Source organism: Chiloscyllium plagiosum, unplaced genomic scaffold, assembly GCF_037043375.1.
Source record: "Chiloscyllium plagiosum isolate Xiang-an unplaced genomic scaffold, Cpla_swu_hap1 HiC_scaffold_21, whole genome shotgun sequence".
Classification (NCBI taxonomy): Eukaryota; Metazoa; Chordata; class Chondrichthyes; order Orectolobiformes; family Hemiscylliidae; genus Chiloscyllium; species Chiloscyllium plagiosum.
The window spans coordinates 13,051,087-13,074,531 of record NW_028270159.1 but is presented as its reverse complement, the minus strand read 5'-3'; the positions used below and the strand labels follow the sequence as shown (position 1 = coordinate 13,074,531).

Sequence of the window (23,445 nt, the reverse complement as noted above, 5' to 3'; positions counted from 1 at the left end):
AAGAAACCAAATGTTGTGTCATATTTGGGATGTTGGCGTCTACAATATTTGACTGTGTGGGTGTAAAGCTGATAGGTAATGAAATCCTTAGGAATGCTATCAGTGGTGCTTTTTTTATTCTTAGCATATTAATACTGATGCAGAAAAATTCTGCAGCCATACTGAGGATACTGTTAAATTATACAAACTTTGAACAGTTTGAGCAACTTGGGACTGGGCACCCATGAAGTGCTTTTTAAATATTAACAGCAGAATTGTACTCCACGATCTGCAACCTCATACATCGCCATATCCCCCCACTCAACCAGTACTATCAAACCAAGAGAGCAATCCTTGTTTACAGTGCTGGAGGATGTGCCAGGAGCAGAACCAGGCATATCTAAACATGAGGTGTTAACCTGATGAAACTATCACACAGGACTACTTGAGTGCTAAACGGCATAAGTAGCAGGTGATAGACAGAGCTATGTGATCCCACAATGAACAAATCAGATCTAAGCTCTGCGGACCTGCCACATCCAGTTGAATGGTGGTGGACAACTAAACAGCTCATTGGAGGAGGAGGATTCACAAATATCCCCAAAGTCAATGATAGAAAAACCCAATACATCAATGCAAAAGATAAGGCTGAAGTTTTCACAGCAGGTTTCAGGTGGCAGTGCCAAGTGAGTGATCCATTTCGGCCTCTTCTATGGTCCCCAGATCACTGCCAGTCATCAGACAATTTGCTTCACTCCCTGACATAACGTGATATCAAAAAACGATTGGAGGCACGGGGTAGTGCAAGGGTTAGGGGTCCTGACAATAGTACTTGTGCTCCAGAATTAGCCAAGCTCTTCCAGTTCAGTTATAACACCAGCATCTACCTGGCAATGCCCCGGGATGCCTCCTGTACGCACAGGACAATCCAAACCGGCCAATTCCCACCACATTAATCTGTTCTCAATCATCAGTAAAGTGATGGAAGATATTGTCAATCTTGCCGTCAAGCAGCACCAGCTGAATAGTAACTTGCTTACTGTCACCCAGTTTGGATTCTGCCAGAGCCACTCAGCTTTCCTGATCTCATTACAGTCTTGGTTCAGACATAAACAAAAGAACTGAATTCCAGAGATGAAGTGAGAGTGATAGCCTTTCATGACGAGGCTGCATTCAGCAGAGTGTGGCATCAAGGAGTCTTAGCAAAACTGGTGTCAGTGGGAATCAGGGGACAGACTATCCACCAGCTGGAATCCGACCTGACATATAGAAAGATGGTTGTGGTTGTTGGAAGTCAGTCACCTCTGGTCCAGGACATCTCCACAGAAGTTCCTCTATACTGTCCTGTACCCAACCATCTTCTATGGCTTCATCAATGACCTTCCCTTTGTTAAAAGGTCAGAAGTTCGAATGTTTGCCAATGATTGTACCATTTGCAACTCCCCAAGATACTGAAGCGGTCCATGTTCAAATGCAATAGAATCCAGGCTTGGTCTATTAAGTGGTAAGTAACATTGATGCCCACAAATGCCAGGCTATGATCATCACCAATAAGAGACAATCTAACCACTGCCCTTTCACATTCTATGGTGTTACCATCCTTGAATTCCCCACTATCGACATCCTTGGGGTTACCACTGACCAGACACTCAACTGGACTCTCTGTATAAATGTAGCAGCTGCAACAGAAGGTCAGGGGCTATGAATCCTGCAATGAATAACACACCACCTGCCTCGTTTGTATTATCTCCAAGGCACAAGTTAGGAGCGTGATGGAACACTCTCCATCTGCCTGAATAAGTGCAGCTCCAACAACTCTCAAGTCTGTCACCATCCAGAACACAGCATCATATCCACCCCCTCCATCACCAATGCTTAATAGCAGCAGTGTGTACTATTTACAAAATGCAGTGCTGAAATTCACCAGATTGTTACATAGCACCTTCCAAACCCACAACCACTTCCACTTAGAAGAACAAGGTCAGCAGTTCCATGGGTGCACCACTCCGTGTAAGTTGCTCTCCAAGCCACTCACCATCATTACTTGGAAATGTATCATCGTTCTTTCGTGTGGTGTTTGGTCAAAATCCTGGTCTTTCTAGCAAACCACCCCTCCCACAACACGCGCACACAAAATGGCATGGTGGGTCGATCTACATCACATGAATTCCAGCAGTTCAAGAAGGCAACTCGCCACCAGAGCAGCTAGGGACAAGCAATAATTGCTGGTCCAGTCAGCGACGCCTGCAGTGAGTGAATTAAAAAAAAACTAAGTTCCTATCACATTGAAATTCTTTCCACCCATGTGAATCTTTTCACATTAGTTCAATAAATGTTCCTTGCTGATTGTACAACTGTGTCTAATCTAGTCAGGAGGATGTGTGGTTTCAAAGGTTGTGAGGGAACAGGTCATTTTTAAGGATTGTTAGGAAGAAGACTCAATGAATGATATTGCTACTTGGTGTCTCAAAATTTTCCCAGCCAGAATTGGCCTATTTTTCCACTTTAGATGCATTCAATTGCTTTTGTTTAACTGCTGCAATCTTTAATTTGTAGCATCTGATTAATAGTTCAAGTTACAAGTGTGAAAACTGACCTGACTTCATTGTAAAGCTGAAAGGCCCCAATCATACTGCTTGGCTTGCATTTAAAGCCACAGTCATATGCTGTACTTGGTGTATAATATGGTGTAATGGATACCTTTTTCTCTTTTGTTAAATTCTACCAGAATGGTTTTCTTTTACCCCTTCCATAGCCTGAAAGTGGGCCAACCGGACCACAGTCAAAATGAAAACCCCTATGTTCAGCCAGCTGATTTCAGCAATGCCTCCATGAAGGTAGTTTCTTGAATTATCAGGGACATAGACAAACCTGTACTAGGTTACAAGGGTATTCATTGTATTGAAATGTAAAATAACTTTGCGAGGAGTAGTGAGATCTTTGGTGTTCCGGCTGTTTCAAATCCAGCAAATTACTGACTTCCAGTGTTGTTTTTTTTGGCAGGCTTCCCTAGAAAATGATGTTGACAATCTTGGTAGAGGACAGAGGCTTGATGATGCCACGTCTGCTCATTTCAACATCTCCAACAGCAGCTTGCCAAATACTGTGACTGTAACACAGCACATTGATCTGACAGTACAGAATGAAGCTTCCTCCCAGGTCTCTGCTCTAAGCGTTTGTAACGATATCAGTGTGCTCATTTTGTTTGCAGTTTGCTGCTCTGTGGTTTCAGAGTTTTATTTTAAAAAAGTATTTCACTTGGTGTTGGTGATTTCATTTTTCAGTCCATGTGTTTCTAAGAATTCAAATTCGGTCTACATTTTTAAGAGAGGTGTTTATTAATGGCTAACCTCTGAGCAGTCTGCTGTTACAAAAGCAGTGAGGTTTGATCCTATCCTCCATTCAGATATGATGTTATTTGAGATCCCATCATATTATGGGTCTGGGCAACTTTGCTTGTTGCTTCAGAGATAATGCTAAGCTGGAGTGCTAGTTAGATCATTTTTTTTGGTATGCTTAACGCAAATAAGATTTACCCTTTCCACAACCTGAAAGTGGGACTGTGGCCAACTACTTTAACTCACTTGCCCACTCCATCAATGACATGCAAGTCCTGGGCCACCTCCACTGCCAAATACAAGCCATCTGATGCCTGGAGGAAGGACACCTCCTCTTCCACCTTGGGACCCTTCAACTGCATGGCATCAATGTCAGTTTCACCAGTTTCCTCATCTCCCCTCTGCCCACCTTGTCCCAGATCCAGCCCTCCAACTCGGCACCACCCGCTTGAACTGTCCTTCCTGTCCATCATCTTTCCCACCTATCCGCTCCACCCTCTGTTCTGACCTATCACTATCACCCCCCCCCTTCATCTCCCTATGCTCTTCTGAGCCATCTTACCCATTTCCACCTAGTTCCCACCCCTCCCATTTATCTCTCAGCCTCCCCACATTCTTGATGAAGGGCTTATGCCTGAAACATCGATTCTTCTGCTTCTCAGCTGCCTGACCTGTACTTTTGCATTGCCACACCTTTTGACTCTCGATCTCCAGCATCTGCAGTCCTCACTTTGTTTTCTCCTCCAAATAAGATTTTAGTTTGGGAGATGCAGAAGACAACTGCAACCTTGGCATGGTCATTGCATTCACTGCATCTTTGAGCAATTCTGAATGGAATGATTTTTCTCTTCAGCACTTTTTGTTTTCTCTTGACGCTTTAAATGATGTTGTGTAGCTTGATTCAGCAGTCTAGATTTCAAAACTTCGAGCAAGCTAATGTTGAGGGAGAACTTAACTTCATTTAACCTAAATTTTTAAAACTACTTTGCCTCTGTAGATAATCCTGGCCACAGAGGAAAATCAACCCGAAGAAAACAGGTAGGAGAACACCTGGGGTTCCATTAGTGGGTATCTCTTCTATGTTTGATGCTGGGCATGAAATCCAATTGTACTCAACTGTACAGTGACTATGTTCTTGTTCACTAGTCTTTCAGTGAAGTGTAATGGACTAAGCAATGAGGCTGTGGGTTTTGGCCTTTTCAAATTTGTTTTGTCTGCTGAGAGGATTTGAGACAGGAAAGGGGTGAGGGGCAATTTATAATTAATGGATTGTGATAGATATAATACAGCAGGGTAGCATGCATGTCACATGATCAGAACTGATTTGCTAGTTTAATCCATTGACTGTCTGGGTTTTTGGCTGTTTGAAGACTTAAAATTGACCTTCATATAAAAGCAGTTCAGAAGAAACCTTCTTGTCTCTCTCTTCTGCTTGTTGCTTACTACTGTTTAGAGGTGCACTGTAACTTGGCTTGCGATTGTCAGCAAGAACCAATTCATTCAAGTCCACTCCTGTTCTCTTTACACGTGTAAATTTTCTCTTGGGATTAAGAATTTAATCTGATTTTTCTTGTCCTGGCTTCCTTTGTGTCCAGAAAGATAATAGCTTTAGACCAGCTAACAGGCATTCAGTCTGGGGCCAGTATAGTTAAAATCTTGAAAAAATACATTGCTAAACCATTGAAGATGGTTTTATTTTGCTTTGTTCTACAGAGGTGTCTCCTCCACAGAAAGTCTTCGACAATTGTCCACTCAGTTAAATGGCCTGGTGACTCAGGTAAGGCTGTTCGCTAAAGCGGTTAGAATGCATGTCTAAAATGTGAAAGCAGGCTTTGCTTCACTTAATTTAACCTTTTGCAAAGGTGTTGAGCACCGTACGTACTACACTAAGTATGCAGAGGACTCGTCTGAATATGCTACTCTCAGTTCAGTTGGTATGATCTTTTGACCCCTTTACCCACAGTGGTGTGGCTAAAATCAAGAATAAAGGCAGAATGAAAACAGTCAAATCTCGAGTTTCATTTTCCTTTGGATTCCTGGACCTACTAAAGGTCAGGTAAAGTCGCCATAGTCCCCAGACGACCATAGCACCGCTGTCTCATTAAACAGTTGGTTTAACCTGAGGGTCACTGTGTCTCCGGGAAGAGGTTGAGAAGGCAAACCCTTTGTGGTAAAGTTCAGCAGGTGTGGGAATTGAACCCATGCTGTTGGCATCACTCTGCGTCACAAACCAGCTGTTCATCCACAAAGATGCACGAGGACTTGTTCGTGTATTGCTCTTTCCTACTTCAGTCTTCCCCTCCAATGATATTTTTGAGATTCTGTGGTGAGCAGTCTGCCTGTCTGTACTCACCACCCACTGCCACCTAAACCACTGTTGGTCCGTGAATTTTCTTGTGAGTTTCTTCTCACTGTCCTTCTCATTGATCTCACTTCACTGCTTTAACCTCACTATTTTGAAGTCTGGGCATATGGCTTTGTTTTTTCTATTTTTGTCTTTCCAACATCTGTAAAACTATGAAAATGCCGTGCTGCATAGAAACGCAGTTTATGTAACCTCAGCAGAGTTAACCCCTCCGCACTGTTGGTATTTGTACATTGTGGAAATCTTGTATTGAATGATACAATAACATAAACATCCCTGCAATGTAAATCATATCTCATCTCAAAAAAAACAAAGTTCCTGTCCACATAAGATGCAACAAAATATTGGACCTGCAGAATTTTATCAATTAACATTTGTAAAAGAAAGTTTGATGTTTTCAAGTTATACTCTTGATTTAACAGTTTGTAGATTGTTCTGTTTTCATTTTGGTTTTCCAGCATGGAAAACAATGGACAGTAATCAATTTGTGGGTTTTGAGTGACTGACTACTTGACCTGCAATTTGATATGGCACCTGAACTTCTAAATTAGATTTTCACATTGCAATCCACTCTTTCCTCTCCATGATTCTTTATGTATCCCAGTTTTAAATAAATGAACCGAAGATTATGCAGTCATTGGGAGTACTGTTCAACCAAAAGAATTTCTCTGATGCATTTCAGGTATTTAAATTACCCTCTGTTCATCAAAGTTCTCTTCCTCAACTTCCTTCTTCTCCTGTTAAGATGTTCTTCAGAGCTTACTTCTTTGATCAAGATTTTGAGCACTTGGCTCTGTCAAATTTTGTTCTATGAAACTGCGAATCACCTTAAGATTGTCAGAAGTCACAAAACACCAAGTTATAGTCCAACAGGCCTATTAGAAATCACAAATTTTCTAAGTGCTTCATCACCTGGCGTTGTGTGACTTCTGACTTTGTCCACCCTACTCTAACACCGGTACCTCCAAATCGTGGCTGTCACCTTGATGTTTATCTATCTTTATAGTGCTGTATTAATGCAAGCTGCTGTAACGTATCAATTGACTCATCAGTTAAATTTTTTTGTTTCTAATTTCCTTACTTAGACCGCTTACATGAATGGTGAAAGTGCAGCCTGTACCATAAGTCCAAGTGAACTGGAGGTAAGGTGACAGGTGAAGAATGTGTCAAGAATGATTTTACTGCAAGAAATAAAAGTTACACTGCAGTTTATTTTAAATAACTTATTGCATTTTACCTGTATTGGGTGGCACTTTTAACATGGTCTTTTCTCGCATCTTTGTATATTTGTCAAGGTTCTCTGAATCCAAGTACATTTTTAATACTCTGCTCATGTGTAGAATGTGATTATTGAGGTGAAAAATAGCTTAGCTTTGCTCCAGGTTAGACTCCTGTAAAACTGATCATCCATTTTACAAATTTGCTTTCATCAGTAGTACCAATCTCCTTGCGTAGAGGCAACCTGACGGTAGAATTATGCAGTTCTTTGGTTTTGTAAGATCCTTGCAGCCTTGAGTAATGTGGCCTTATCAATGAGTATAAATCACTTTGAGCCTGACAAATGTTTTATGTATTTTTGTTTTCCTTAAACTCCCTCACCAGCCTGGCATAATTTTTTTTTTTTTTGCTGCTGTTCTTGAAGCCCTTCATTCTTAACTGGTGTTCTGTTTGTCCCCATTATTAGTGAGATTTTGTTTTGAAGAGGTGTCCGTGTACAACACCCACAACAGTTGGTTAATGGTGTCAAGGAACCTGCTACTTGTCCCCCTCAAACAACCAACTCAACCAATTGAGTTTGAACCCAAAAAAACCCTCCAGAATCTATGTTTGTGTCACTCAGTTTAAAAGGGAAGTCGGTCTGAGAGATTATAATAACAAAAAAAAGTGCTGGAGAAACTCCGAGGTCTGGCAATATCATGGAGAGAAACAGTTTTAACATTTTGAATCCAGTATAACTCCACTGGAGAATGCTCTTCTAACTTCCATTCATGTCAGACTGAACGGTAATTCAATTTCTCTCTCCATATGCTGGCAGACCAACTGTGCAGTATTTTGTGTTTCAGTCTGTGATACTTGCTCAGTGGTTGTGCACGTGGGCATAACCATTTTTTTGTTTCCAGTTGATTTGAGCCAAGTTGCAAGCTATTAGAAAGAGGCTCAGGTGCTGAAATTAAAATATTTCTCTGGGTCTGAATTGTAGCACTCAACAAGTTGTTGCTATTTTTGTTCTTGAAGTTGCTGCAATGCTAATTGACCATATTTGCTGGGGAGGGAAAATGAATTCTAACTTTGTAGCATCTCTGCATCCGTTAGATAAATTATTTTTAGTCTGTGATTACATGTGACTGATGTGACCCATGAGTGTGGCTTGTATCTAAATAAAAGGTAAATGAAACTGTATCTTGTGTGTTAACATTAAAACGTGCACTCCTGGCTTCTGCCATTATTGACATTGTCTAAATGCTTGTGCTTCCATGTATGTTTTTATTGGATAATGTCATGTGTTGCTGAACACATTTGGTCATTCACTAGTATCTTATTGTACATCTAAGATCTAAAAAGTTTTTAGATTAATTACTTCATCTGTAGAGTAGTGTATGCCCTCATGCTAATTTACATTCGAAGTTAATAACCATGAACTTCAATGCCAGTTCAGACCTTAGCTCTGCACCCCCCACCCCACCCACCCCACCAAAATAAACCCTGCTCAAAAATTTCCTCCCATGCCAAGTGAAATGGAGAAGTTCTGCTTTCCTATTGGGCATCAATCCAGATAGTCCTAATGACTGTTAAATGATATTTGATAGTTGTATCTACTGCAAGTTTGTAAATACTTTCACCGTTTGTAACCAGTCGTCTTTAAATTTGGAAAAAGTGCAGACTGCAGATGCTGGAGAGTCAGTGTGGTGCTGGAAAAGCACAGTAGGTCAGGCAACATCTGAGGAGCAGGATAATGGACATTTCAGGCATAAGCCCTTCTTCAGGAATGCTCGGTGGACAGGGTGATAGAGCATCTACTCTGGCTGTAGCAGCCCACATTCCTGATGAAGGGCTTATGCCCGAAATGTCGACACTCCTGCTCCTCGGATGCTGCCTGACCTGATGTGCTTTTCCAGCAACATACTTTTCGATTTCTTTAAATTTGGTTCTACCTGTCATATGTCACCAGAGTGCAAAGAAATTTCAACGGATGGCAGTTTGAGTTCAAAGAATTTTTGTTGACTGATGTAAAGATTTAATCTAAAAGATAAAATCTTAAATTCTTATTTTTAAGGCAGTGCATTTGTTTTTGCCACTTAGATGTACAATCCTGACAAAACTTGTATAAAAGTAGACAAACCCACTGGATATTCAGACAAGTCAATTTTTATTTCATATGTTCGTCTTTTACAATCTAGTATAAAGCAACTTTTATTGTGTAGAATGCAGTTGGTTGCCAAACAGTGTTAATAACGTTCACCATTAGTCCTCTTGTTACATCAAAAATGCCAGAAGTGATTATTTGTTGGGAGTGCCGAGATATCCCTGAACCAAATGGTTGGCTATTTCTGGCCTCTACACCTGTCTTCACTAATGCAGCACATGTAGACAGCAGCTGCGTTAGGTGTCTGTTCAGGATTAAGCCCTGACGTGCAAAGTTTTGTCAGATCTCTTCTGTTGATATGAAATCTTTAAAACTTAATGAAAGTCAAGTGCTGTCCTGGTGATGAATTACTGGAATATCTTTATTTTACTGGTTGATTAATGCCACTCCACAGATCTGTCCAGATGTTGATTATAATGCATTGCTACCAGAAGATAAATGGTTGTGTCCACCAACTAAATTTATTCTGAATTTGAATGAAGAGGAGCTGATTGACACACCATGACTTTTTTTTTAAATTCTTTCCACTGACTTCATTGACCTTTATTGTGAAGCTTCCGATAGCAGCGCGCTGCTAAAACAAGAAAAATGAACGTTAAACCAATAGCACTGAGCAAGAGCCTGGATGAACTTTTACAACTGTCCAGGATAAAGATTCCAGACACTTATCTTTTTTAGGGGGGAAAAAAAAGCTTTACATCTCAGTTTTAAATTAAAGTTATGGAATAAGGCGACAATGTCCCCAGCTGGAGATTCTACCCCCCGCCCCCCAAAGAAAAAAACTAGTGGAAATATCAATACCTACCCTGTCAAGTGCCCTTCACAATGTTGTGTTGCGATTAAAGCCTTGCACCAGTGTAATGTTCAATCTCGGGGAACTGGGAAGCAGATAAATAACATGTGGAAATCTTGGGCTCAGCACTGCCATCAATTCTTAGCAGAGATTTCTCAATTTAGGTTAAACATTTTTGAATTCTGCAACCTAAAATAATTCGTAAACTTGTCTTAAACTTCTGTTTAATTTGACCCTGTGGTTAATTCAAAGGATTTTTCAGGTCAAAGATGTTCAAAAGCTGTTTTGGATTAAGTGGAGCAGAGACTATAAATTAAACAAAACAGGAAAAGCATAACCCTTTTGATGAAGTAAATAAACTTTTTAGGATAGTGATTCAGAAGTAAAGATTGGAGTGCAACGTAAAGCCAAAGATTCCATGGAAGGATGGGTGCAATTTCATTTACTTTTTAAGCATGCATTGATTTAAAAATCAACCATATTTCACCTTTTTATTAATTTACGTTCTCTTTCATTTTTGTTCCTCTACTTCACTCTGTACATGTGCACAAAGGCGCGAAACCAAGAGTTGACTGTAGCACTTGACTCCAGCAATTTGACAAATAGAGAACAGAGTGCAAAGATAGAAGAATTGGTAAGGGAATGTAGAGTTTCATGTAGCAGTGTACCATATCATCACTGTATATTAGGCAGCCTGAAAAAAAGATGTTGATCAGTTATTACCACTTCAAATATGCCGAGGCTTGGTTGGTATTACGAATACCACAGGTTCCAAATGGTATTGAAAAAGGGGTGTAAATGAGGCATGTGTGTCTGATATGCTTGATATATCCTCTTGAACAGTTGTATTCTCAAAGATGAAATGTAGCATGAGTAAGTTTGCCAGTGGATGTTCTGCAATTAGCTGATTTACTAAATGTCCTATTGGGAAATAGCCCTGTTTTATTGGCCATGTTGTCTTTCTGTTGTTCCTTCACTTCCAGTCAGTATGGTGTTTTTTTTTCCCTAATGAGAGAGACAGCTAACACAATTGCAGGTTCCTGGCTCTCTCTGTGGATGTGAATCAATGATACTCTGGAGGTTGACTTAATAAAGCCTTGGAAAATAAAAATCAGCAGAGGATTTTTAATGTATTTTAGAAAATCCCACGTGAAGTGCACTATAACTGAATTTTGTTATTCATTCATGGGATAGGGGGGCATTGCTGGCAAGGTCAACATTTATTACCCATCCCTAATTGCCTAAGGGCATTTACAAGTCAACACATTGCTTTGGGTCTGGTGTCACATGTAGGCCAGACCAGGTTTCCTTCCCTAAAAGATATCAGTGAACATTAGTTTTTCCAACAATCGACAATGGATCCACAGCCATCGTTGGACTCTTAGTTCCAGATATTGAATTCAAATTCCATTATCCAGGATTTGAACCTGGATTCCCAGAACATTTCCTGGATCTCTGGATTAACAGTCCAGCGATAACCGCACAGTGCCAGGTACCCGAGTTCAATTCAACCCTCGGGCGACTATCTGTGTGGAGTTTGCACATGCTTTCCTTGTCTGTGTGGGATTCCTCTGGCTGCTTTGGTTTTCTCCCACAATCCAGGTGAATTAGCAATGCTCAGTTGTCCAGGGATGTACAGGTTAGGTGGATTAGCCAATGGGAAATGCAGGAATGGGGAGTGGGAGGTGGGTCTCGGAGGGATGCTCTTCAGAGGGTCATTGTGGTCTGGATGAGCTGAATGGCCTGCTTCCATACTGTGGGGAATCTATGAAGAGTACTAGGCCCTTGCCTGAATGTTGCAGTGTTCAGTAGGTAATTATCTGAGTGCAAGTTTCTGAACATCCCGCTTTTTCTCCATGTGCTGGGACAAACTGTGCTGTTCCGAATTTTTTTTGAAGAGAAAACCTGCAGTCTGAGCAGGCTAATGTTGTGGGATTTCCCAACACCACCTCTTTCCCCCACCCCCAAAAAAAAGAAAACTGACAGCCTATTTCAAGCCTCGAATGTAAACCAGATGGATGTGAGGAGAGTGTGGAACGAAAAGAACAGAGGAGGTTTCACATTTTCTTCAAAGCACGTAAAGCTACAGTGTCACAAAAGCCAAGCCTCCCGATTTTGAATAGTTTTGGCTCCGCCTACTTCATTTAGGTCATGACCCCCTTTTTGGGAAGCCCTGAGTTGCCTGTTTTCCTTGATTCCGTAAAACCTTGTCAAGCAGCATGACATTTTAATATCAATTTCAACCCTACCTCCTCGATCCAGATGTATATCATTAAGTTGCAGAAAAACATAAACCTTGCAGCTGTATAAATACTGAGGCTGCCACATATGGTCAGAGGCTCGGAATTCAGCAGGGAGTAACTCACCACCTACAAGGCACAAGTCAGAAATGTGATGGAATATTGCTCTCTACTGTGTCGGAGCTGCACGCATCCAAACAACACAAAATGCTTTACGCCAGACCAGTTGATTAGCACTCCATTCTCCACCTTCAACATTTGTTCCTTTCAGCACTGGGCAGTGGCAGCAGTGTACCATCTAGAAGATGCACTGCAGTTACTCACCAAGACTCCTTGACAAAATCATCCCAACGGCAGTTTTTACCTCTAGAAGGTCAAGTGCAGCAGATGCTTGGAAGACCATCTGGTAATTCCCCTTCAGTCTCCTTGGAGTTATGTTGTGTTTCCTTCATTGTCACCGAGTCCAAGTCCTGGAGCTCCTTTCCTCATAATGCTGTGGCTGTCTCTGCACTACCTGGGCAGTCGCGGTTCAAGAAAGCACTCGCCACTACCATCAGGGTAATTAGGGATGGGCAATAAATGCTGGCCTGACCAGCAACATGCACATCCTATGAGCAAATTTTAAAAATAAAAGCTAGACTGTTACACTGTGCGTGTGTAATAATCCGCTGCGGGTCCAGCATTGTGGAAAACACAGTAACCAATTTACACATGCAATTTCCACACAGTGAAGTGGTGATCAAGATCTATTTTAATTGATGTTGACTGAGTGAAAAATATAATTGAGGATTACTCTCCAACTGCCTGTGGAATTGGGATCAATGAGCTTTTACAGTCCCCTCCCTGCAAGGTCAGATAGACCTCAGTTTAGTGTCTCACCTGAACGTCTGTCTCTCAAGCAGTGTAGCTCTCCCACAGCACTGCACTGGATGGTCAGTTTAAAGTAGTCAACTCAGTGAAAAGGCAAGGAGCACTCTGACTTGACTGTGAGGCAGGGATCCTACAGAGACTGAAGTTGGGGAAATCCAGTGCATGAGTGTATGCTGCACATGCACCAAACTCAAATTGTCGCTCGAGTTACTCAAATCCGAGACAGTTTATACCTCCATTCTTTTCATTCCACCCTCTCCTTACGTTCATCTGATCGACTTTCCACCCTTAAAATCCTGATGTTGGCCTGGATTTTTCTTGCTCAAATGGAAGGTGGCAGTAACGTGTACCATCTACAAGGTTCACAGCAGTATCTCAGGCTCTTCTAACTGAACTTTCCAAACTAACATCAATCAATTAAGACAACAAGTGAATAAAATTTCTTGCAATGCACTATTGGTAATGTGCAGTTACATTACTAGGAAACAGGACAAGATTGTGTCTTGTAGTTTTAGATCTTGATGACCCTCCGTCTTTCTTCTGCATCGTTAAACTGCATGGCCAAGTTGGTACTTTGTTTTTGTTAGCATCTCTGTTGAAGCCTGTGATCTTTATTTCATATCAATGGCAGGTCTGGAATCAAAACTACCTTTTAGAAAATGGAGCCCTATTTTTTGGTTTGTGATATTAACTGATCAACTTCTTGTTGTCTTTGAATTTTCAGACCACGAAAAAGCTGCATGTAATGTCATGTTTTTATTATCTTATGTGCATGCCTGTTATACACTGCATGACTGTTCCACCTGTAAACTAATTCCTTACTATGATCTGTAAACTGGCTGCACTTTTCAGTTTTTCACCTGGAATGCATACCATATTCTATATGAAAATGGATCCTTTACTTAAAAAAAATTTCATTGGAGGCAGTTCAGAGAAGGTTCACTAGGATGATCCCTGGTAGAGCGAGAGACACTGAGGAGAGGTTAAACAGGTTGGGTTTTTACTCATTGGAATTTAGAACAAGAGGTGATCTCATTGAGACACATGGGATTCTTAAGGGGCTTGACAGGGTAAGAGCTGAGAAGATGTTTCTCCTCATTGGGAGAGTCTGGGACCAGCGGGCATAGTCTCATAATTAAAGGAGTGCCAATTTAAGACCGAGACGTGGAGGAATTACTTCTGTGGCTTGAGAGACTCTTTGGAACTCGCTGCAAAGAGGACTGTGGGGGCAGGGTTTTTGTGTATAGTTAAGGCTGAGAAAGATTCTTGATAAGTCGGGGAATCGAGGGTTATGGGGAAAGGACTGGAAAGTGGATGTGAGTGATGTCAGATCGCTATTCAATAGGATTGTGGCTGGAGCAGGCTGCCGGACCAAATGGCCTACTCCTGTCCCTATTGCTTCTGGTCTTGTATAGTCTGATACATTGGTGAAGAAACTGTAGGTAAATAGTGATTTGGGATGAGATTGGGAGTAAGCGAAGCATGGGCATGTTCGAGATGACTGTTGCATTGATGATCTTTATCTTGATGGTGATTTGGGCGCTTGGTGTTTCGTCTGGAGGGGATGAGAAAGAAAGGTTGGAGGAAGTGGTTGATCGCTGCAAAAGAGCAGTTGGTTTTTTTTTAACTCTGAGGTGGTCTGGATATGGCTGAAGAGAGCAAAATACAATTTTGGTGAGGTCAGTCTAAACCTGACTATGAGGCATTTGGTCAGTTGTGCATTCTGATTTGAGGGAAAGGAAATTGTGTTGCACTGAAGGATTGCTGGATGGGAGATAGTACTCATGCTTCTGGGTACAAAGCTTAGAACACCATTGCTGTTGGACAACAGCATTTTCCATCTCTTGCAGTGAGCGATAACAGGAGATCTGCCAGTTTGTGGAAGTATATGGCTGTGTTTTCCCTTGCACCCCAAACTTTGAAACTGTAATGTTGCGTCAGGTTGATGATGGAAACGAAATTTTCTCAAGCACATTCTTAAATTGTTGAGGACTCCCTTGTTGAATGTGCATAGAAAGCAGCCTTGAAACTTACTTTGCATTGAAAAGTAGCAATCTTTTCTGAATATTTTTGAGGAAGTAACAAAGAGGATTGATGAGGGCAGAGCGGTAGATGTGATCTATATGGACTTCAGTAAGGCGTTCGACATGGGAGACTGATTAGCAAGGTTAGATCTCACGGAATACAGGGAGAACTAGCCATTTAGATGCAGAACTGGCTCAAAGGTAGAAGATAGAGGGTGGTGGTGGAGGGTTGTTTTTACGGACTGGAGATCTGTGACCAGTGGAGTGCCACCAGGATCGGTGCTAGGTCCTCTACGTTTTGTCATTTACGTAAATGATTTGGATGCAAGCATAAGAAGTACAGTTAGTAAGTTTGCAGTTGACACCAAAATTGGAGGTGTAGTGGACAGTGAGGAAGGTTACCTCAGATTACAACAGGATGTTGACCACATGGGCCAATGGGCTGAGAAGTAGCAGATGGAGTTTAATTCAGATAAATGTGAGGCGCTGCATTTTGGGAAAGCAAATCTTAGCAGGACTTATACACTTTATGGTAAGGTCCTAGGGAGTGATGCTGAACAAAGAGACCTTGGAGTGCAGGTTCATAGCTCCTTGTACGTGGAGTCGCAGGTAGATAGGATAATGAAGAAGGCGTTTGGTATGCTTTCCTTTATCGGTCAGAGTATTGAATACAGTAGTTGAGGTCATGTTGCGGCTGTACAGGACATTGGTTAGGCCACTGTTGGAATATTGCTTGCAATTCTGGTCTCCTTCCTATCAAAGATGTTATGAAACTTGAAAGGGTTCAGAAAAGATTTACAAGGATGTTGCCAGGGTTAGAGGATTTGAGCTATAGACAGAGGCTGAACAGGCTGGGGCTGTTTACCCTGGAGCGTCGGAGGCTGAGAGGTGACCTTATAGAGGTTTACAAAATTATGAGGGGCATGGATAGGGTAAATAGGCAAAGTCTTTTCCCTGTGGTGGGGGAGTCCAGAACTAGGGGGCATAGGTTTAGGGTGAGAGGGGAAAGATATAAAAGAGACCTAAGGGGCAACGTTTTCTCAGAGTGGTGGGTGTATGGAATGAGCTGCCAGAGGATGTGGTGGAGGCTGGTACAATTGCAACATTTAAGAGGCATCTGGGTGGGTATATGAATAGGAAGGGTTTGGAGGGATATGGGCCAAGTGCTGGCAGGTGGGACGAGATTGGGTTAGGATATCTAGTCAGCATGGACGGGCTATACATCTGTGTGTCTCTGTCTGTGTGTCTCTGTCTGTGTGTCTCTGTCTGTGTGTCTCTGTCTGTGTGTCTCTGTCTGTGTGTCTCTGTCTGTGTGTCTCTCTCTGTCTGTGTGTCTCTCTCTGTCTGTGTGTCTCTCTCTGTCTGTGTGTCTCTCTCTGTCTGTGTGTCTCTCTGTCTGTGTCTCTCTCTGTCTGTGTCTCTCTCTGTCTGTGTCTCTCTCTGTCTGTGTCTCTCTCTGTCTGTGTCTGGTGTGTCTCTCTCTGTCTGTGTCTGGTGTGTCTCTCTCTCTGTCTGTCTCCATTCAAAATTTCAACACTGACAGCATCAGTGACTTTGTTGATTTTGTCTGTTGTTAGAAATGAATTTTTATATCCACTGGTAGTTGCTGCTTCACGGTTTTATTGGAATACAGGAGTAAATTGTCAATAAGTTAGTTTTGATATTTTACAGTAGCCTTCACCTCTAGTCTTTATTTACCCCTCAGGACAAACACATTCAAGAGCTTAAAAATCAGCTGGAGAAGGTAAAACAAAAATTAAAAAACAACTTTTCTGTTCACACTGCTGTCTGTTTTGCCAGATTCTGTTGGTAGTTAGCTTATCTCCAGTTAGTAAGATAACACTCTCTACCTGCCTCCTCCCAATTCCCTTTTAAAATTGGGGTTTTGGGTCAATTCCCCTCTTCTCTGTGCCCCCCCCCCACCCCACTTGTAAAGTGCCACTTTTTGCATTTTGATGAAGCCTCTTACATTATCCTGGCATCAATTTTATTTTTAAATATGATAATTCCCCCACAGAAGCAATTCTCATGAAGTGAGCATTCTTTCAAAAGCCGATTTAAGCAATTTCACTGAAGTGTAATGGAACAACACACAGCGCTAAGGCTTGAACTTCTAAGCATTTTCGATATTCTTAACCAACCTGTTCAGAGATGTTACTACATATCCCTGGAGCAGGTGGGACTTGAACTTAGGCCTCCTCCACAAATTCCCTCCAGCATTGACAGCATACTGATCAGCCCTCAAATTTTGGGCAGATAACAAATGAGTTGAATTGTTTTGGGGAATTGTGAAAGGCATGCCACTCTACTGACTTGTGAAAGAGGGGGTGGGAAATTGTTGCGGGGGTGGTGTTAGTGTTGGTTTACTGGGCAACCTGGGTCATTTCACTTCGTCTGGGTATCTGTGAGCCAGTTTTAAAGCTCCTGAATACCATCCAATCCTGATGTCTGGAATGTTTATGTAAGGGCGGTTAGCTCAGTTGGCTGGATGGCTGGTTTGTAATGCAGAGTGATGCCAGCATCGTGGGATTAATTCCCACACCAGCTGAGTTTGCCATGAAGGTCTCACCTTCTCCATCTCTCCCCTCACCTGAGGTGTGGTGACCCTCTGGTTAAACCACCACCAGTTATCTCTCTCCAATGAAAGAGCTGTGCTGTGGTCTGTAAAGACTCTGGCTCTGTCTCCTTCCCTAAATGAGACCCTTCCCTAGATGAGCGTGATATGTTATACTTTTGAAAATATTTTAGATGCTTGTTTCACTTGTTTAATTCGTGAACTACTTGGTTGAGTGTGACTATGCTGAACTGTCGTAAGAGTATCATCCAGCCTTCAATAATATGTTAAAATAAAACAATAAAATGTTAAATTAGTTACATTTAAAATTTAGTCATGATTTGTGCTGTTGGTGAAATGATTTGTTCTGCATCTCTCTTTCTACACAGGAAAAGCAAGCTTTTGACCAGAAGTCCAACCAAAAGTGTGAGTCCATGAAAGAGCAGCTTAAAGTAAGTCGAACTGGTTGGGAAATTGATACTCCACGATTTTTCTCTCTACTTCCCATATCCTCTTGTAAAGACCTTTAAAGGCACACCTATTTCTTGCTAAGCTAGTTCTCTGTGGGTGTTCTTTAGTACTCGTGTTGATTTTGCCTTGGGGTTAGAGTCCAAAGCAAGTCAGGAGGTTGTGAATTCAATTCCTGCTCCAGAGGTTTGAACAGAATACCCTAGTATTGCCGTCTTTCAGGTGAGATGTTAAACTGGGGCCTCACCTGGTCTTATAGCATGCTTGTAAAAGATCCCATGGCACTGTCCACTTAATAGCAAGGGAATGCTATTCTCACCAATATTTATTTTTTAATCAATATAAAGCAGATTTCTGATCATCACGGAGTCTGGGGCCATGCTGTGCACAAACCAGTACCGCCTTCGCTTTAGTGTATTTTGTAACACCGAGTTTGTTCATTGTTTTCTTTCTTCCTTTCCACTCCCATCAAGACCCATGAATAGAAGATTCCTTTCCTTTCTCTTGACTCTCCTTCCAAAAGCTCGAGCAGTGCCGTGCCAATTGTAGGACCTTCTTGCCATCCAAGTAGAGAGCTGTTAATTCAGCTACAGATTGGCAGGATTTCTGATTGGCAAAATTCAGACTGAAAAAGAGGGAATTTCAACCAGAATTTAATTTTAAAAGGAAATTCTTATTAAATGGTAATCCATGGATATCAAAAGTTCGCTTTTAATTCCTGACTAGTGTGCTTGTGTTAGATGTTTTAACCAAAAGGGCAGCACATAATTAGATGCATCTCTAACATCACTTTGATTCACACTCGATGCATTCTGCTATTTAACGAACTTCATTGGATAAACACATGGAATAGTATAGGTTACATGGGTTTCAGATTGGTTTCACAGTTGGCGCAATATCAAGGGCCGAAGAGCCTGTACTGCCCTGTAATGTTCTGTTTTGTCAAAACTACTAATATCAGACAGCCTATTTGTCTTTAGATTAGATTAGATTCCCTACCGTGTGGAAACAGGCCCATCGGCCCAACCAGTCCACACCGACTCTCTGAAGAGTAACCTACCCAGACCCATTTCCCTCTGACTAATGCACCTAATACTATCAGCAATTTAACATGACCAATTCACCTGACCTACACCTATTTGGACCGTGGGAGGAAACCCCCACAGACACGGGGAGAATGTGCAAACTCCTCACAGACAGTCTCCCGAGGCTGGAAACGAACCTGGGACCCTGCCGCTGAGAGGCAGCAGTGTTAGCCATTGTGTCTTAATCCTATCTGTTTTCTAAAATGTTTACTATTAGCCAGACGTACAGTACAACTGCATTGTTTTTAGAGAAGTGAGGAGTAACTTGCACGTTAGTCATGACTTCCAGTCAAAAATGTTGAATAGTTGTTCATTGTAATAGTTACTGAGTCAATGATTATATCATGTTGATTCTTCAGCGGTCTGAATAATTTTGATTTGCAGCTTCACGTAGACACCATTGAGATTTTGGTTTCTGAGAAATCGGAGCTGCAGTCAGCGCTGGCTCATGCTAAACAAATATTGCGGAGTAAAACAGGTAAAGCTTCTTAAGTTAAATATCAATTGATCCACATGCAAGTGATCCCTGTTGCTAACTGCTTTAGGCACAGACTTTGAACAAAGGAAAGATTTAACTGCAACGTTCAAATTAATGCTTTTCGTCCTTTTTCTGTCCCTTTCCCCACCCACAAAATCAATGCCTTCTGAAATCTGGGTAACATGGAGGCCTCAGCATGTTTCCTTCAAAACGGAAGACCCAAATTTGCAAGTATTGTAATGTTTTGCTTCATTTACAAGGCTGTTGCCAAGGTTGGAGGATTTGAGCTATAGGGAGAGGTTGAGTAGGTGAGGGCTGTTTTCCCTGGAGTGCTGGAGGCTGAGGGGTGACCTTATAGAAGTTTATAAAAATCATGAGGGGCATGGGTAGGGTAAACAGACAAGGTCTTTTCCTTGGGGTGGGGGAGTCTAGAACTAGAGGGCATAGGTTTAGGGTGAGAGGGGAAAGATATAGAAGGGATCTAAGGGGCAACTTTTTCATGCAGAGGGTGGTACGTGTATGGAATGAGCTGCCAGAGGAAGTGGTGGAGGCTGGTACAATTACAGCATTTAAAAGGTATCTGGATGGGAAATGAATATGGGCCGGGTGCTGGCAGGTGGGACTAGATTGAGTTGGGCTATCTGGTCGGCATGGACGGGTGGTCCGAAGGGTTTGCTTCCATGCTATACATCTGTGACTCTATTTGCTGTGGGTTTTTGTTAGCACGGAGAATGATTCTCTGAACTGTAGATTCATGTAGGGCAGTGCCGGAATGAACAATTCTGGCAGAACAGGTTTTTTAAGGTCCCGATATGCATGGCAACCTGAAACCAGGGTGTGTCTTGTTGTAATACACCGATAAAAATTAGTTAGGATCCATATTGTCTGTTTGTAAATGGGATATAGATTAGTTTCCAGTACGTGGGATTGAACAAAATTGCACCGAGGATTCCAGAGCTTGTTGGCCTGTGGATTTAAAATTGGGAATCTGTGGCATTGAAACATCTTGTGGCTCAGTAAATGACTTTGATCCAGAAGTTCTATGTTCTGCCACCACCACCTCACCCAAAAGAAAACCCTGTCACCTACTAGAAGGAAAGAAAATTTGAAAAGCTTGCTTCGCAGCTACAGAGCACTGCAGATGGGATAACATGGTGCAGGGCAGGACATGTGCTCACTGGGAGACCCTTCCCCTCTGGAGTTGCTGGTACAGCCAGCAGTCCTGACGATGACTGCCTCATGGTAAGCAAAGTAAGCGAGATTGTCAACACTCCCAGGAAGAAAGGGCCCAGTGTACCCCAGACACAAGGAAGTAAGGAGAATTGGGCAGGCAGAGAATTTAGCAAAGCGAAAGTGTGTACTGCAGATGCTGGAGATCAGAGTGGTTCTGGAAAAGCACAGCAGGTCAAGGAGCAGGAAAATCGAAAATCAGGAATGATGAAGGGCTCCTGCCCGAAACGTTGATTTTCCTGCTCCTCTGCTGCCTGACCTGTGCTTTTCCAGGAGCATTTAGCAACTGTAGATAAGGTAATAAATAGTTGGGAAGCTGGCTTTTTTTTTAAAAAAAAAGTCTCTGCAAGGAGACAAAAAAGGGATGTATTATCACATTTTGCAAGCATCCAGTACGCAGTGGGAGCTCTCCAAACCCAGTATCCTCTTTCCTGTCATTCTTTTAAAGACTTTCTAAAAGAAATGGCTGCCTAAGCCAGCCGCATTATAGACATATGGATGAAAATGCAATAGTGTTGGTTAAATGGGCTGCAGATTGGTTCCACAGGTGGGCGCAGCATCGAGGCCTATACTGCACTGTAATGTTCTATGTTCTGTTATGCCGTGGGCAGGGTCACATGGTATCAAGCAAGTTTCATACCATTTTCCTACTGTTTCCTCCTGTCTTTTAAGAAGGAGATGAAGGATTACCCAAGAAGCTACAGACCTGTCACCTTGATGTCAGTAGTGGGAAATCTAATGGAGGCCGTAGTACAGGATAAGGTAGACGTACACTTAGAGAAAAATAAATGAATACTTAACAGTGAACGGCATTTGTCAACGGCAGGTCATGTCTGACAATTAAGTTCTTTGACGAGGTGACACAGGCAGTAAATATGAGGGTAATGGATGTTGTATATTTGGACTTCCAGAAAACGTTTGATATGGTGCAACATGGCACGTTGGTTAGAATTAGGAGAAAGTGAGGACTGCAGATGCTGGAGATCAGAGTCAAAAAGTGTGGTGCTGAAAAAGCACAGCAAGTCAGGCAGCATCCGAGCAGCAGGAGAGTCAGCGTTTCAGGCATAAGCCCTTTATCAGGAGTGTTACGTCCATGATGAAAGGCTTATGCCCGAAACATCGACACACCTCCTCAGATGCTGCCTGACCACCTGTGCTTTATCAGCACCACACTTTGTGCCTCTAACAAATTAGAATTGTTTGGGTTTGATGGGTGCTTGGCAGCATGGATTAGAAGTTGGCTAAAGGATTGGGAACAAAGGGAAGGTGTAGATGGGCATTTCTCAGATTGGTGATGAGTTGAAAGTGGTGTTCCCCAAGGAAAGTGCAGCATGCTGCTATGCAGAGGGACCTGGGTGTCCTTGTGCATGAATCACAGAAGGTTGGTCTGCAGGTACAACAGTTAATTAGGAAAGCAAATGGAATATTGTCCTTCATTGCTGAAAGGGTTTGCATTTAAAAGCAGAGAGGTTATGTTACAGCAGTACAAGGTGCTGGTGAGGCCTGTGTGCAGTTTTGGTCGCCTTATTTGAGAAAGGATGTAGTGGCACTAGAGGGGGGGGATGCAGAGGGAGATTCACTGGGTTGATTCTGGTGTTGGCTAATGAGGAGAGACTGAGTAGACTGGGATTATATTCATTAGAATTCAGAAGAATGAGGGGGGAATCTTGAAAGGAAGAGATAAGATAGAAGTAGAAAGGTTAAGCTAGGACAAGACTGCATAGCCTCAAGATTAGAGGGAGCAGTTTTAGGACTGAGTTGAGAAAGAACTTCTTCACCCAGAGGGTTGTAAGTCTATGGAATTCCCTGCCCAGTGAAGGAGTTGACACTACTTCAGTAAATGTTTTTAAAGCTAAGGTAGATTTTTTGAACAATTTAAGAAATGAAGAGATACGGTGAGAGGGCAGGTAAGTGGATCCAAGTCTACGAAAAGATCAGCCATGATCTACTGAATGGTGGAGTGGGCTTGAAGGGCCGGATGGGAGAAAGTGAGGACTGCAGATGCTGGAGATCAGAGCTGAAAAATGTGTTGCTGGAAAAGCGCAGCAAGTCAGGCAGCATCCAAGGAGCAGGAGAATCGACGTTTCGGGCATAAGCCCTTCTTCAGGGCCAGATGGCCTACTCCTGCTCCTAGTTATGTTCTTATCGGTGTTGGGACCCTTTTTCTGATTTATATAAATGATTTGGAGGTGGGTGTTGAGGGTAAAAAGTTTAAATTGGTAGGTGATGCTATGGAGAATAATGAAATATCAAGAGAATGCCTAGTGACTTCAGAGGACGTTGACAAGTTAGGCAAATGGGCAGGCACCTGGTAGGTGGAAATTGGAGATAATGCATTTTGGTAGAAGAAACGTGGACAGACCGTTCAGGCTCAATAATACAACACTGAGGAGTACAGGAGCAGAGGGACCTCGGGTTTCATGTACATTGAAAGTGGCCGGGTAAGTTGAAACCATTGTTAAGAAGGCTTGTAGGATCCTAGACACAGTGTATAAAAGCAAGGAGGTGATATTACACCTTTACAAATCAATGTCGAGAGTGTGTTGCTGGACAAACACAGCAGGTCAGGCAGCATCTGAGGAGCAGGAGAATTGATGTTTCGGGCAGGAGCCCTTGATGGCCTCTGGCCTGAAATGTCGATTCTCCTGCTCGGATGC

At 42.3% G+C, this 23,445-nt stretch overlaps 1 protein-coding gene across 3 annotated transcripts in view; it reads left to right on the top strand.

Annotated features, from left to right (window-relative positions):
- Positions 1-23,445, top strand: part of golga2 (golgin A2) — an 83,198-nt gene that overhangs the window by 14,010 nt on the left and 45,743 nt on the right. For 2 of the 3 annotated variants that reach the window (XM_087998286.1, XM_087998283.1), the window contains 8 exons: positions 2,983-3,147; positions 4,315-4,355; positions 5,031-5,094; positions 6,768-6,824; positions 10,393-10,473; positions 16,679-16,717; positions 17,917-17,979; positions 19,465-19,558. In XM_087998286.1, the coding sequence (XP_087854412.1) occupies positions 2,983-3,147; positions 4,315-4,355; positions 5,031-5,094; positions 6,768-6,824; positions 10,393-10,473; positions 16,679-16,717; positions 17,917-17,979; positions 19,465-19,558 (604 nt within the window). The remainder of the gene's footprint in view (positions 1-2,982; positions 3,148-4,314; positions 4,356-5,030; positions 5,095-6,767; positions 6,825-10,392; positions 10,474-16,678; positions 16,718-17,916; positions 17,980-19,464; positions 19,559-23,445) is intronic. The other variant, XM_087998284.1, reaches the window with a different exon arrangement.